Source organism: Dermacentor silvarum, chromosome 1 (assembly GCF_013339745.2).
Source record: "Dermacentor silvarum isolate Dsil-2018 chromosome 1, BIME_Dsil_1.4, whole genome shotgun sequence".
NCBI classification, from domain to species: domain Eukaryota; kingdom Metazoa; phylum Arthropoda; class Arachnida; order Ixodida; family Ixodidae; genus Dermacentor; species Dermacentor silvarum.
Window position 1 is genome coordinate 132,529,529 of NC_051154.1, and position 14,195 is coordinate 132,543,723.

Here is a 14,195-nt window from a genome sequence, read left to right on the forward strand (position 1 = left end):
GGTGGCTTGGTCTTTTCGCTCAATCGCTCGGTTCTAGAAATCTAGAATTCGTCGCTCGTCGCCCGGAAGTGCTATGAGCGACTAGCCAATAGCGCGAAGCCGGAACTGGATATACATCAGTCAAGTACTACCGATTGTCGCACGGAACGAGCAAACGACTAGGTTTTGATACGTGCAAGGATAATAACGTAGTGCAAGACCTTTAGAAATATTTATGCTGCTCTTTACACTAAAACACATCAACTTAAATTAATAAAGCAAGCCTCACGCCAGTTTCGGCGAGTATTTGCTGCCCTCATACCGGCAACACCGGGGAGACGTCGCTCAAAGTCGTCGCTCGTCTCGTCGCTTGCATGCGGTACGACTTGTAGGCGACGAGCGAACGCGACAGCCATCTCCATCGCGTCGCTTGTCGCTGTCGCGCGCAAGATCGCGTGAATGCGGTTTATACTTCAGGGTTAATTTTGGCACCCAATGCGCGGTACACGGGCGTTTTTGCATTTCGCCCCCATCGAAATGCGGCCGGGATTTGATCACGCAACCTCGGGTTTAGCAGCGCAACACCAAAGTCACTACGCCACCACGGTGGGTCTTTGGTTATTGCCACCGAGCAATGAAAGCACTGCGTGTGTGCTTTCTTTCAAGGCGACCATTGAAACGTAATGTCGGCGTTCCCTTCTCACTGTATATATAGCCCTCGCGAGCGTCTACATAGTATATGTGTACAGGTATTTCCTGGTTCAGCCGTCGAACAAGAGCATCGCTGCCCTGTCGAAATCCTCGCGCATATATAGATATGTGATCACAGTACTACTTCTTTCTGAGGTTTTACGTGCCAAAACCAGTTCTGATTATGAGGCACGCCGTAGTGGAGGGCTCCGGATTAATTTTGACCACCTGGGGTTCTTTAACGTGCACTACAACGCAAGCACACGGGTGTTTTTGCATTTCGCCTCCATCGAAATGCGGCCGCCGCGGCCGGGATTCGATCCCGCGATCTCGTGCTCAGCAGCGCAATGCATTAGCTGACTGAGCCATCGCGGCGGGTATATAATCACAGTACTGACTCTGTTCATGATATGCTGACCGTTCCCGCGAAATGCCACTAGTATTCGTGGGAAAACACGGGGAATGCGAGAGATGGAAATTCGAGACGATGAGTAACACGACAATAAGGTGAGTTCAGGAGCCAACGTTTCGACAAGTGTGGACTTTTCTTCAAGGCGACATATGCTCTCCTCGGCACAGCATATATAGGTAGGGTTCTTCTAAGTATTCGTGTGGTTACTGACTACGCGAAAACTAAATTAAGCTTGGTCTGTCCTTGCAAAGTGCATACGTGCACTGCGGCAGTTTATAGGATTGTTGGTCACGTTTTTCTTGTGGAATTGGAAAAATGCGCATTCGTTTCAGCAGCTTGTGGACGGCGATACTATAGGGGTCGTATTGCGGTCTGCATTGACATCTATACAGGGTCCGCATACAGGTTCCTTTGACTATACATAGCGTTACTGCATGACCTTTTTGACACTGTGATGTTCTCACACGCAACCTTATCGCGGGATGTTATGTGTATAACTGGGGGCTAAATAGGTGTATATTGGAGGGTGCAAACACGAAAAACATCCATTTAGCACCCTTAAGGGTAATAAAATGTTTAGTCTGCGTGTCTTGGGAGCATGCGCAATAACTCCTAAGTTTAGATATTGTATTGGGGAGATGTGACCAGAGAATGTGTCGGACTTCTGCAGGAAAGTCAAGAAGTAGGGCGCAGTCCTGAACCAAGCACTGTAATGTTCCTCGTGTTTGCGCCTGTGTGTGCGTTTTGACTGCCCATGCGTGTGCCTTTTAAGACGTGTATAATTTTCTCTTCTGTTGCTTATTTCTCACTTTTCTATATGCTAAAATACCTTGCTCATTAAAGTCTCTCCTGTTCGATCATTCTTGTGGATGATATCGCTTTCGTTCAACGCTGATAACTGGAGCGGTGGAACCGGACATGACAAAATCGTGGCGGGAACACTCGCTTCGTTTTCGTTGCATGCACTGGTCGGATGCGAGTGTCGCCGAAAGGGGCCGATTGAAGCGCTTGGTAGCGTCGCGTCTCGGCGCACATACACTGTAAACGGAAATAACTCTCAGGTGGGAGTATAATGCTTGTCCTCTAGCGACCCCCCGGTTGGGAGTTTATTATGCTCCGAATGATCGGAGTATAATTTTTACTCCGTGCGTGCGGAATTTTTGCGTGGTGCCTTCGGAGTTTTTTTTTCTGTCATATTATTTTTTACTTCGAGCTGGACGGAGTTTTTTCGAGGTGCACCGGGAGTATAAAAAAAGACACGTCAATTTGCGTGGAGAATTTTTATGTGGAGGCTTTGGGTCAAATTCCGAAATATACGCACAAGAATAAGCCAAATTCTGCGAAACAGATGAACGAGACCAGACAGACCAAGCACTACATAAACACAAACATTTGAGAAACACCCGATGAAGAGCTGTGAAAGACATCCAACGGACACTCGACACACAACAAGAAGCAACCCTGCCAGTATATATAGCCACGATAATGTGGGCCTCGAAACGGCCTAGCGAGCAGCTGTAGTGTTTTCAGAATTACGACTCACAGGCTCGCACATATGAGATCGGCCTCTCTGAAAGTAGCATGAAACCTAAATCCACACGGAACTGTTAACTTAGAATATTGAAAAAACAACGTTCATGGCATAATTTTTCAAAATTAGAATGCTATTCCATGAGCGCTGAAGCGACTTCGCACACTGCCGGCGTCCGCGGCCAAAAAGTAGTGCGTTAGTTACAGTACGCAAGAAAAATGTACGTGCGCGTGCTTCATGACAAAATTAGCTTCGTGCGAAAGAATTGTGGCAGGACAACAATTTATTACATGTGAGCATGACCCGTAGCAGCCTACGTAACACCGAAAATTGCGTAGTCATACATTTTTTTCACCGCACTACTTGCTCCGCGTCCAAGCAATGTCTCTCGGCTGTGAAACGGAGCCATATCGCTGATCTGGCAAAAGAATCCTCACGCTCGGAGCCAGCAGGTATGCTCCTAAATCAGTATGTTGGATGGAGCATGATGTTAATGCAATATCCGAAGCATGCAACGACGTGATCAAAACAGAACTGCGCGATAACAATTCAATTCACATCGCTCAGTAAGAAGCTTTATTCACAGTACGTACTTACGTTCTACCGTATTTCTTGGGCGAGGATATCCGTACACAGATTCATAAAAGAGTTGCTTGCACCACGGTCTAACTTACTGGCAGTACAGCACCATGACGAAGTCGGAATGTGGCATTCATGTGCGGCTATCACGGACGTTGTCGCTCGAACAGTGGCTGCTGTTGCCATTGCTACGCGGCACTTTACACCAGACGTTGTCAGAATATACTCAAAAGGACATAAAAGTGGTATTGAACACACTGAGGAACACAAGTCAAGGTCCCGCAACACGGAAGCACAGCCAGAAACCCAAGCAGACATCACGAGTCAACCGGCAGCTTCGTGGTCACAACTAAGCCTTTTTCCGCACTTGAAATCGTTGCTCTTGCATTCATCGTTGTCAGCAGAGTGATCACAGCTAACGCACATGAAGATGAGATACAGTGAGCTTCAGACACGCCTATAACACTTTCTGGAAGGAAGTATAGGAAAGAAAATCGGCGAAACGCTGGCACGGAACGACACTTCACAGATGTAAACAAACCGTCAGCCATGAGCACCGCCGACTCCGCCGAACGCGGCCGGTCGCTGGCGCGGCGCACAGCCTTATGGGAAGCACCACGTGACCAACCTGTTCCGGCGGGGGAGTTTTTTAAAACTCCCTGTGCGGAGTTCCCGGGGAGAAGAAAATTTTGAAGGCGGAATAAAATCACGTCATGTCCGCCCTTATCCTCCCACAGGTTGTGAGCGGAGTGAAACGAGGGAATGCCGTTGTATTCCTCCCATACATCGGAATAAATATTCAAGGATGGGAGTATATAGGGCACATCACCTTGTTAAAATTCCCATGTGGGGGTATTTTCGTTTACAGTGTATGTCGTCGCATTGACAGCGTTTCTCACTTCGGCGAGCTCACTGTCGAGAATATGTTAATCTGGGAAGCGACACGTTAATCGAAGAACGAAATGTGCGTCTACTCGCAGCAGTTGCGTCAACTTGTGCACTGCACGCTGATCACATAACTCCACTCGCTCTGTTTCCTTTAAATGTTCTTGTACTCTCTTATGTGCCTTCGTTTACTTGTGTGCTGAACTTCGCAAGTGTTCGTGCTCTCATACCGTCTTGAGTATTTTTCAGTGCTTTTCGTGCTTTTATGTTTTGTTTACCCTGCGACGAAGCGTAGTCGGTGTCATACGCACCAAGTTTAAATTTGTGTCGAAAAAAAAAAAAAAAGAAAGTTCGTGTACGCTGATCGCAGCGGAAAATGGTAAGAAAGGGTAATTTGTTTGAGCATATATGAACTGCGTTATATTGCTCCTTGTTGCAGAAGAAACATCTGTTGAACATTATAGTTGTCCATTCGTTGACGGTGGCGAACCATATTTGAGCTAGCTCGTCATGAACTGTAGAGAGCTTCGACAACGATAATATTGTGGCGTTATGTCTGCAATTTGGTTTTCCTTGTTTCCGGATTACGATATGCACTGTTTTCGTTTCGCAGCCGGAAGAATGCAGTCCTGCTTCGCACTCAACTCTCCGTCCGAGTTCACGCGATCATCGGTAAGTGCACTTTTTACCGCGTTTGTGCCGTATCGGCCCGAAAACCGCAACCACATGCAACTTGTCTGCTCAAAGCTTAGCGTGTTGTTACACGTGACGGGGAGAAAACTGGCTATTGTCGATGTCCCTATCGTGAAATCAATGTCAATATGAAGCCCCCCCCCCCCTCCCCTCGAGATGAGTTGAAGCCAATTGCGCAGTTGAATATGGTTCTTTGCTGGACCTGTTGATGATATGCAGCGCTTAAAAAAAATCGAAAACCAGCTTTAAAAATAGGAGGACAGACACCAATAATGTGACAGCGATTGCAACGTATTACTGCAGATAATAGAGAGGTTGGGCCTGGATAAGAGAGATGTAGCATTAGAGACCATGAGCGAAGTCGATACTAGCGTGTGCGTATTTTGTTTATTTATTTATTTATCATTATTATTTTAATTATTTGGCCTCCTTGGGCACGCGCAGACGAACAGAGCGCGTTTTTGTGGTCGTCTGCACTAATAGCCAACCTGAACACGAATTCTTTCGTTTCATTCTCTCCGCGCCACAATTTCTTTGAAAACAGCCTAACGGTTGTTACCCGCGCTAACGTCATGGCGTTTCTCGCTGATCGTTGCATGTGTAGCGATCCTGTATAACAGACTCATCAGTCATACGCACAAGTGGGCCTTGTCGTCGGGATCCTTTTAGTCCATCGCGATGCATCACGTGTAAGCTTCATCATCGTTGTTAAGAGCTCCCGGCCTGTCTGGTTTTCCTCCGCGTAATCGTCATTAGTGGAAAGTTACCGCAATTCCATTGGCTCTGGGAGGCTGCCGCAGCGGTGTCGGCGGGGCCTGCAAGCGTAAAAGGGGGAAGCGTGCAGGGTTGGTGCGATTTAAGTATGTGTATCCGTTGGCGATTGATCGCTTCTTTCAAACGCCAGGCCGCACCGACTGCTCAGCTGGAGTAAGCAGACCCGCGAGAACTCGCGATAGCTGTCATTCTTGTGTTGTCAGAGTGCACAAAAAAAAAAAAAAAAAAGGGGGGGGGGGGAAGCGTCAAGCTCCTCTACAGCTGTTTGTGTTTGCATCGCATGCAGTTCATGAGGCATCGTCGCAGTGCGACTTGTACAGGTACATAGCTTAAGTTGGCCAAGGAAATTGTTACGTTTACATTTATCTTTATAAAACGCTCTTCCGAAGCTCGTTCAGATGATCCTTGTGTGCTGCATTCGGGCAATGTTTCTGGTTCTCTTGGTTTTTCCGCGCACGCAGAATTGATAACGCGAAGTGAGCTACGCCTCAATCAAGAAATGACTCAAGCGAGCGGAGTTTAGCATTTCTGTTTGATTAACCAGGGGGCACTTTCCGTACTTTGCAGAGAAGCTGCTCAACTCGACCGGACGAGAACTGCGACGGGCACTGTTCTCTCTCAAGCAGATCTTTCAGGTGAGTCGCGTGCTATTAGGAATTTCGTATAGATTTCAGTGTACTTCCTTATATTTGTCTCAAAATGGATGTGCGATGACAACAGTTATTTTGCCTTCGTTTGTGAAACTGAAATGTTTCGTGTAGCAGATTTACCCTGATTGCTAGGCGTTTCTTTCTTTTTGTCCATTGTATGGCGCCCGTAAACTAAGGTGAATGCCGGTTACGGCCGAATGAATCATTAGTGTCGCGGTGAATGACTATTCTGTGTTTGATGAGCTGGCGCTGCTTCAGGTCTACTCGTGCTCATAGACCTTCCGTCTCGTTGGCCTCGCTAGCTTTTGTTTTGATGCCAAGTGCACCAATCCGAGACATCGCCAGGGAGACCGATCGCTTTGGTGAATGTCCCGGCGTTACCATGTCGGGTTGCTTAGTCGGCAAAAGTTGTCAACTAAGGTCGCTAGGAGTGAGTCTTCGTTTACATGTGCGCTTTATTTCTAGTGCAAGTCCAAATTTGGCGACATTTCTTAGGAGTTTTTTTTTTTTTTTTTTTCTACTCTCTCTCTTGTAAAATGCCTCGAGCGGCCAGTCGCGCAGCAATTTTGCGTGTATTCGCGGGCTTCGTTCACGCTCGGAAAAACACTTTTATGTAGCACGCATTGAGCAACAGAAAGCTGTATTGGGAGTTTTTCATGTTGCTCTACAATTTTCTCATGGACTCTTTTCTTCTAATTATAATATTTTAGAAGTTGATTAATTAATTAGGACTAATTATGTAATTAGGTAGAATGCGAAAGAATAATCTGAGTATCACCAAGCGACGGCAAGCAACATTACCTTGGTTGTGGCCAGCTACGTGGCACTTGAATATTTTTAAATCTTGGTGCATGATAGTTGGGACAACCTGTGTAACATAGCGTGCGTGTGTGTGTGTGTGTGTGTGTGTGTGTGTGTGTGTGTGTGTGTGTGTGTGTGTGTGTGTGTGTGTGTGTGTGTGTGTGTGTGTGTGTGTGTGTGTGTGTGTGTGTGTGTGTGTTTGTGTGTGTGTGTGTGTGTTTGTGTGTGTGTGTGTGTGTGTGTGAAGGCATTCAGAAAATGATCAACGCCATAATCCACTGTTGTACCTCGTGCTAGATCTCTATATCGTCGTCGCTTGCTGCGCGGTCTTCAGTGCCGAAGCGCTGCAGAGCCGATGCGTCGCTGCCAGCCACCTTGTATGCATATAGGCATGCGTGGGTGTCTCCGCTGTGGCGCGCGAGAATCAGGGCCGGGATGCATCCGGCGCCCGCGCTTCGTCATTCTGCACTGGCAAAAGCGAGTGACAGGCCCCAGGCGCTTTGAAGGAACGCTGCCTCTTGGTACGCGGCGCCGGCCGAACTTGCACAAGCTTGTGTAAACACGAGCGCATCGCCACCCGGCGCATCGGATAGGGACAGGAAGGGTCGCGCAATACGGTTTCCGATAGCGATGCCACGGTTGAGAAACTCTTCGTCTGTGCGCATTCGTTTCATACATATTATTCGTCATATATGGGGCTTTTCCTTTCCGGCCGCCAGTTTTCGCCGCCGGGCCGTGTGAGAATCAAGTGATCGAAGGGGATTCTACAATCGAGGAGAGTGGCCCGCTTTGAGCTTTTGTGCTTCAGTGCCTTCAATACATTTGTGTGTGTGTGTGATCAGGAATGGTGCGGTCTGGCGGTAGCGCGTGCGTGTGCGTGCGTTGTTTTACCGCGCGCTGGCGTTTACTGAAGTGAGCACATTTACCTCGATATCGTCCTGTTTGGCTGCCGTGAAACACAGCTGTCTGTGCTGTGCACTTTTAGGGAAATTCGACGCCCCATAAACTTGGAAACAGCTTGATAATGATTTGATTTGAAAAGGGAGTTGCGGCTTTTAAACGCATTAATGTACCAATGGGTCGTGTGAACGCCCGCGCTGCTTCCAGTCACGTGCGTTTCATGAATTCCGAAGACGGGGGCATACGACTGAATTCGGTTACTGTTGGTTGGCGTACCTCGGACTGTCACATAAATAAAAAAAATAACGAATAAATAAACAAACTGACATAACATTTCACTTGCGTTTACAGATTTTGCATTGGAGCAGTGTAGACGGATGCTTCCCTATAGGCTGGTCGGTGAAGTAGCAGCGCTTGGGGTAATTGGCCACAGAGATACGGGTGACAGCGCGGGACTGTAAAGACGTTTAAATAAATGAAACAATAATTAACGTTCTCTCTAATTCCGAAAGTGTACGAAGTCTTTTGTCGATCATCTCGCATTCTTTCCAAAACATGATTATGGACATCTACTTTCGCGTTAAAAGTCTTCCCTAAAAGTATTTTTTTTTTGCCGAACATAAAAAAAAAAAAAAAAAGCCTGAACGCTGTTGGGCTCAAAACTGAAAATTAATGTTGCCAAAGAACTTGTAAAGAATAATATTCGCACCAATCGTCCTGAAAGTTATTTCGCACAACGTAGAGGTGATAATCTTTATAATCATTCATAGAATTTATTAAATTACCTCGCATTTTGCGTTTCTTTTGTCATCACATAAAACGACGAATTACGGCTTATTTGACTCTTTGAATGATGAAGGCTGCTCCTTTTTGAAAGCAGGGGTGATACATGTGTATCGGCAACTTGCTCCTGCTTTCCCCCTGCAGTGAGCCGGATGTTCGTTCCTGCATGTGAACTTTAGGAAAACGCAGACAGCACCAACCGTGCATTAAGTATAGAAGCCCTACGATTGTGGCGAGTAGAATGTTTTTATGACGTGCTTTCTTTGAAACATTTTGGAGCTCCGTGTCAGTTAATTTTGACTAGCGTGTTTGCGATTCACCTGAGGATTTACAGTTAACACACACTGAAAATTGCTATAAAAAAACCAACAACACTTGATATCGGCATCACTTACTGCAGCATCGATCACTTTGTGGCAAATCGCAGTAACAAGAGGGCAAGACGAATAATTGTTTAACTGCGCGCAATGCCAATAAAAAGCAGAGTACACGCATCTTTGCTAAAGTTACATCAGAATTGGTGCCCCTGCTAGCCTCAACAAAATAAGAACATACATGTTTAGGGAAGGCTGCACTAAGCACGCACGCACGCACGCGCGCGCACACACACGCACACACACACGCACGCGCGCACGCACACGCACACACACACGCACACACACGCACACACACGCACACACACACACACACACACACACACACGCACACACACACACACACACACACACACACACACACACACACACACACACACACGCACACACGCACACACACATACACACGAGAAGAAAAGACACCGAGGGGGCCGGATTATTATTATCAGCCAAATCATGTTGACTTTTTATGGTATATACATATATGCAGAATTTTTTGGAAAGGGCCTAATAATAACGGAGATACAAAGCGCGTACTGGTCACTTCTCATATTCCTCCTCAGCTTCATATTTCCTCTCAGCTGGGGCGGCGTCTGGACTGGACTAGCGACTGGACGCGCTGGGCACGTGAACAAACGACGCTTCCGCGTTTGCTAGAATATTGGAGCTCGGGAGTGGCCATAAACCATAGCCCAATGGCTGGCGTCCATGGACTCTCTGTGGCGTCACTGATAGACGCAAAAGAAAGGGGATCCACGACAGCCTCACGACAGAGCGAGAGACCTGATTGCAGGCTCCCTGCTTCATGTAGCGGAATAATATTTTGCGCACAAGTTCATGACAGCGGACGTCATCAAATCGGGTTCAAAAAGTGTAGCAGAGCCCAGTTGGAACATCTACTCTAATAAATCTTTCGGAGTCAACTGTCAGTGAACCATGGCGTAAATACTTCTGCCAGCCACATTTTTAACGGAAACGCTTCGGTTTGTAATTTATGCCATATGAAAGAACGCTGTTTTTTTAAAAAGAAATTTATCGTATATTTGTTAATGGAAAAGCGTTCCTTTGTTCGACCTCATAATAAGAAGTTTTAGGTACTGCACGCCCAAAATTAGGGGACGCATACCGCCGGGCATACAAAAGAACGCAAAAAGTATATATAACGCCGAAGGTGTACAAAAGAACGCAAGCAGTGCGTGGGGCTTCGGGTACGCAAAGATGCTCGGGTGCACAATTTCTGAAGCTCCCCAATATATTTTACCATCTGATAATTTCCTTATACAAAATATTCAGTTTTATAATAATCATCGTGCTTTAGCAAAAAAAAAAAAAAAAAGAAAGACTAATAAGCAGATTTTTGTCGTTTTGTATACAAAAAGAAAATCAAAATGCAACAGAACCTAATAAATCGTATCAATAACTAAAGGTTATCCTCTCGGTCGTTATGCGAAATAAGTTTCAAGGTGGTTGATGCGAATTATTTTTTTTGTCAATTTTTCTGCAACTTGTACGTTCGTCTGAGCCCGTAATTAAAACAGCGTTTGTGTTTCTTCTTTTGTGTGTGTCGGTCTGTTCGGCAAAATTATTTTTAGGCAAGGCTTTTCAAGCAAACTAGATATCTATTATTAAAAAAAAAAGAATCCATGATGGTCGACAAAACACCTCGTCCACTTGGGATGGAACCACGATTTACCTAATCAGTCAGCGGGATGAGATTTTGCCTGAGCAGCAGACAGCATGACGATTCATGGCGGGCGCTGGTTTGCATTCACGAGTACCATACTGAGCCGCTGCTTGCGCAGTGTGTGCGCATTCGTAATCATTGTGCTTCGTTTTTCCTTGGTCTTGGCTGCGCGTTTTTGCTGGGAGCTGCGTCCAGACTCGCGCGAGTATGGGGACATTCAGTTCTGCGCAGGCGCAACTGGCTGCTGATATAATCTCGGCCGGGTGAGGTGGGTCGTCACCGCAGGAATCAGGAGACGACGATGAAGGCGGGCATCGTGATGATGAAAAATAGAAAAGATTGTATTCACTTCATTGGTACATGGTTTTGACTCTATCCGAGTCTCGAGCGGTTCTGTTTAACACGGGGGCCAGGACGGCCTTAAATCCCCTCGTGGTGGCCGAAGTCTCCTTCGGGGAAGTCCTCTCTCCGGTGGTCAAGTTGACGACCTCCTCTCCCTGGGGTCCTCCTTCTTGGTAGCTCGCCGTTTTCGTCTGCTCAGGTCGTAGAGGTGAGACGCTTTCTCGGGGATGAAGGGGATTATCTCGTCACGGGAAAAGCGCCCGGGCTTGCTTCCCACATTTGAGAGATACAGTTTTCCAGGAAGATCATAACCTGCCGATGTCTCCTTCGGGGAACTTGTGGAAGTGTCAGTCCTCTGTCGGGCGGTCAAGTTGACGACCTCCTCCCCCTCGGGTCCTCTTCTTGGTAGCTCGCCCTTTGCGTCTACTCAGGTCGTAGAGGTGTGACGCTTCCTCGGGGATGAAAGAGGATTATCTCGTCACGGGAAAGGCGCTCGGGCTTGTTTCCCACATTTGAGAGGTGCAGTTCCAAGCCAATCATAACACTGCCATGAGGCTGAACGAGCAGTGCGCGGGCGCTGTTTGATATCCGTGTACTGATAGCTGGAATTTCCGTGTGCCATTGGCGGTTTTTGTTGACTGCGTTATTTTTTATAGTGCCTCCTTTTCTGGTCCGTTCGCTCTGTCACTAGCATCGCGGGCCTAGACGAGCGAGCATTTGGCCGCACGGTAATACTCGTTTTAGCACTTTCCTCGCTGTGTCACGTTTCTCGCGCTATTTCTCGCATTTATGTGACCATTGATGGAACCTTGTGACAGTGGCCCTGGTATAATGTTGCACTAACAACCACGTTAAACAGGATATGCGGCAGCATGCGCTCCCCCCCCCCCCCCCCCCCCCATTTTTTTTCTCTCTCTCTGTCTGGTGCGCTCCAAGGACTTGCATACATTGCAGACCCTGGTTAGGCATTTATGCGTGTATCTGGTGTTCATCATTTGCCGCTCAGCGCAGAGCGAATTACGGTCCCTTACGCTTCGCAGCGGCTGACAGTGTGATTTGCTTCCCGTCGCAGGATGACAAAGACCTGGTGCACGAGTTTGTGCAGAACGACGGCCTTGCTTGCCTCATCCGAGTGGGGTCCGAATCAGACCAGAATTACCAGAATTACATCCTTAGAGGTAGGTTTCCAAGGCACCTTGCTGATGCGATATGTTTTCTGGGCCGAACTGTGTGCATGCAGGAATATAACCTAGGCTGGAGTTTTAAGCGAGAATCTCGCACTATATTTCTTACAGTTAACTTGTCACTCCATTAAATTATTTGAATTCTGACCATATATTCCAGCTGTGCTAACGAATATTACGTAGGATTGGTGACGTTGACAGTTGTGAAGATTTCGCATTCTGTGGAGAGGCGAGTGACTGCTGAAAGAGACAGGAACGTGGAAGGGCCTATGTTCCCATGGTAGCCTTCTGTGGAACCCGCAGTGAAACAGAAGCTAGTATAGAAGCGAACATGTAATAATTCCATGGATGATCTTGTTTAAAAAGAGGACATCGGTACGTCTACGTCTGCAGCTAAGTGGCGGAAGTTTAGAATGATTATTCAGACTTGAAAAGTTGTTGGTGCTAGAAGTCGGAAAGCGATGTTTAGATATGGGCTCATCATTTTTAAGTTTTAGTCAACTTTTAAAAATCGCCTGTTGCAGATAATATAATTCTAGTATTTGAGCTGGATTATTCAGAGAGACGGACATTACTAGCACGAGAAATCGAAACACATTTCCAACTAATTAAAAAAATCACGAACTTCTTAATTACTTTACGGCACATATTTGCGATCTACGAATTGTGGCCGGTGAGCTTGCGAGGCGTATACACGTGGAATAAATTTCCAGAATGACACCAGTTTGGAGATAGGAGCCATCAAACTCGCCCGAAAAATGCACTGTTGTTTCACCTAATTTATTAACAAACGGCTCTTTTATGCATTGAAGCACAAAAGTAACTGTAACGCCCATGTATTTCGTCCCACTCTTTGGGAAATATCTCGAAACTGGTGTTCTCCTGGAAATTCGTTTCAGGTGGATATGCCTTGGAAACTCACCGGCCACGATTCGTAAATTACAATATGTACCGTAAAGTAATTAATTAAGAAGTTAATTAGGGAATTTCTGTAATTCGACAATTATGTTTCGATTTCTCGTGCCCTATGTCCTCCACTTCGAATAATGCAGCTCAAGGACAAGAATTATGCTAGCTGCCTTCGGCGATTTTTAAAAATTTTGTAAAACTTAAATATGATCACCCGGTATACTCATGAACTTTTTCTGCACACACTCAAATAAAATGCTATTTGAACTGCTTGTGCCATTCCACGCCACTGAGGCATATTGAAGTAGAGAGAAGTGGTTCGGTATGAGAAAAGGAAAGGTTGGCTCTATCTTCTGCAGCCCTTGAGGGAGCACGGCTCAGCCCCCCCCCCCCCCCCCAAAAAAAAAGGGGGGGGGGGCGGGGGGAGAGAGTGGGAGCAAAAGAGGCGATTCAAGTAATGTTAGACAGATGGATGTGAACTGTTTGAGGAAGGGAAGCGGGGTACGGAAATTTCTTGCACGTCTGCAGACGGATCGAACCTAGCGCGCGGAGGCCTCGTGATGCTACACGCTTAGAGTGGGTAGGGAAACTTCACGTACTAGCAATCAGTCAGTCAATCAAACCATCAATCAGTCGTTTACTTAACGTGCCAAGGAAGAACCCTAAGGTGTGAGTGCTTCTGCACGTGTAAGAAAAAAAATTAAAAAAACACAAATACAGGAGCAAAACATGAAATAGAAAACAACAATTACGAAAAGAACAGTTATAATAGAAAAGGAATAAATAATAATAATAATAATAATAATAATAATAATAATAATAATAATAATAATAATAATAATAATAATAATAATAATATCAATCAATCAATCAATCAATCAATCATTTATTTATCGTGCCCAGGAACAACCGTGAGGTCTGGGTGCTGGCGCACGTATACATAGAAAAAGAAATACAGCAGGGGAGTATCAGCGAAAAAAAAAACAATGAATAAAAAATAACAATCTTGAAAAGTGTACATACAT

General features: G+C 46.1%; 1 protein-coding gene across 1 annotated transcript in view; it reads left to right on the forward strand.

Moving 5' to 3' along the window:
* Window positions 1-14,195, forward strand: part of LOC119436054 (uncharacterized) — a 293,233-nt gene that overhangs the window by 219,122 nt on the left and 59,916 nt on the right. The window contains exons 8-10 of the mRNA XM_037702798.2: window positions 4,690-4,748; window positions 6,111-6,178; window positions 12,150-12,255. Coding sequence (XP_037558726.1) covers window positions 4,690-4,748; window positions 6,111-6,178; window positions 12,150-12,255 — 233 coding nt within the window. The remainder of the gene's footprint in view (window positions 1-4,689; window positions 4,749-6,110; window positions 6,179-12,149; window positions 12,256-14,195) is intronic.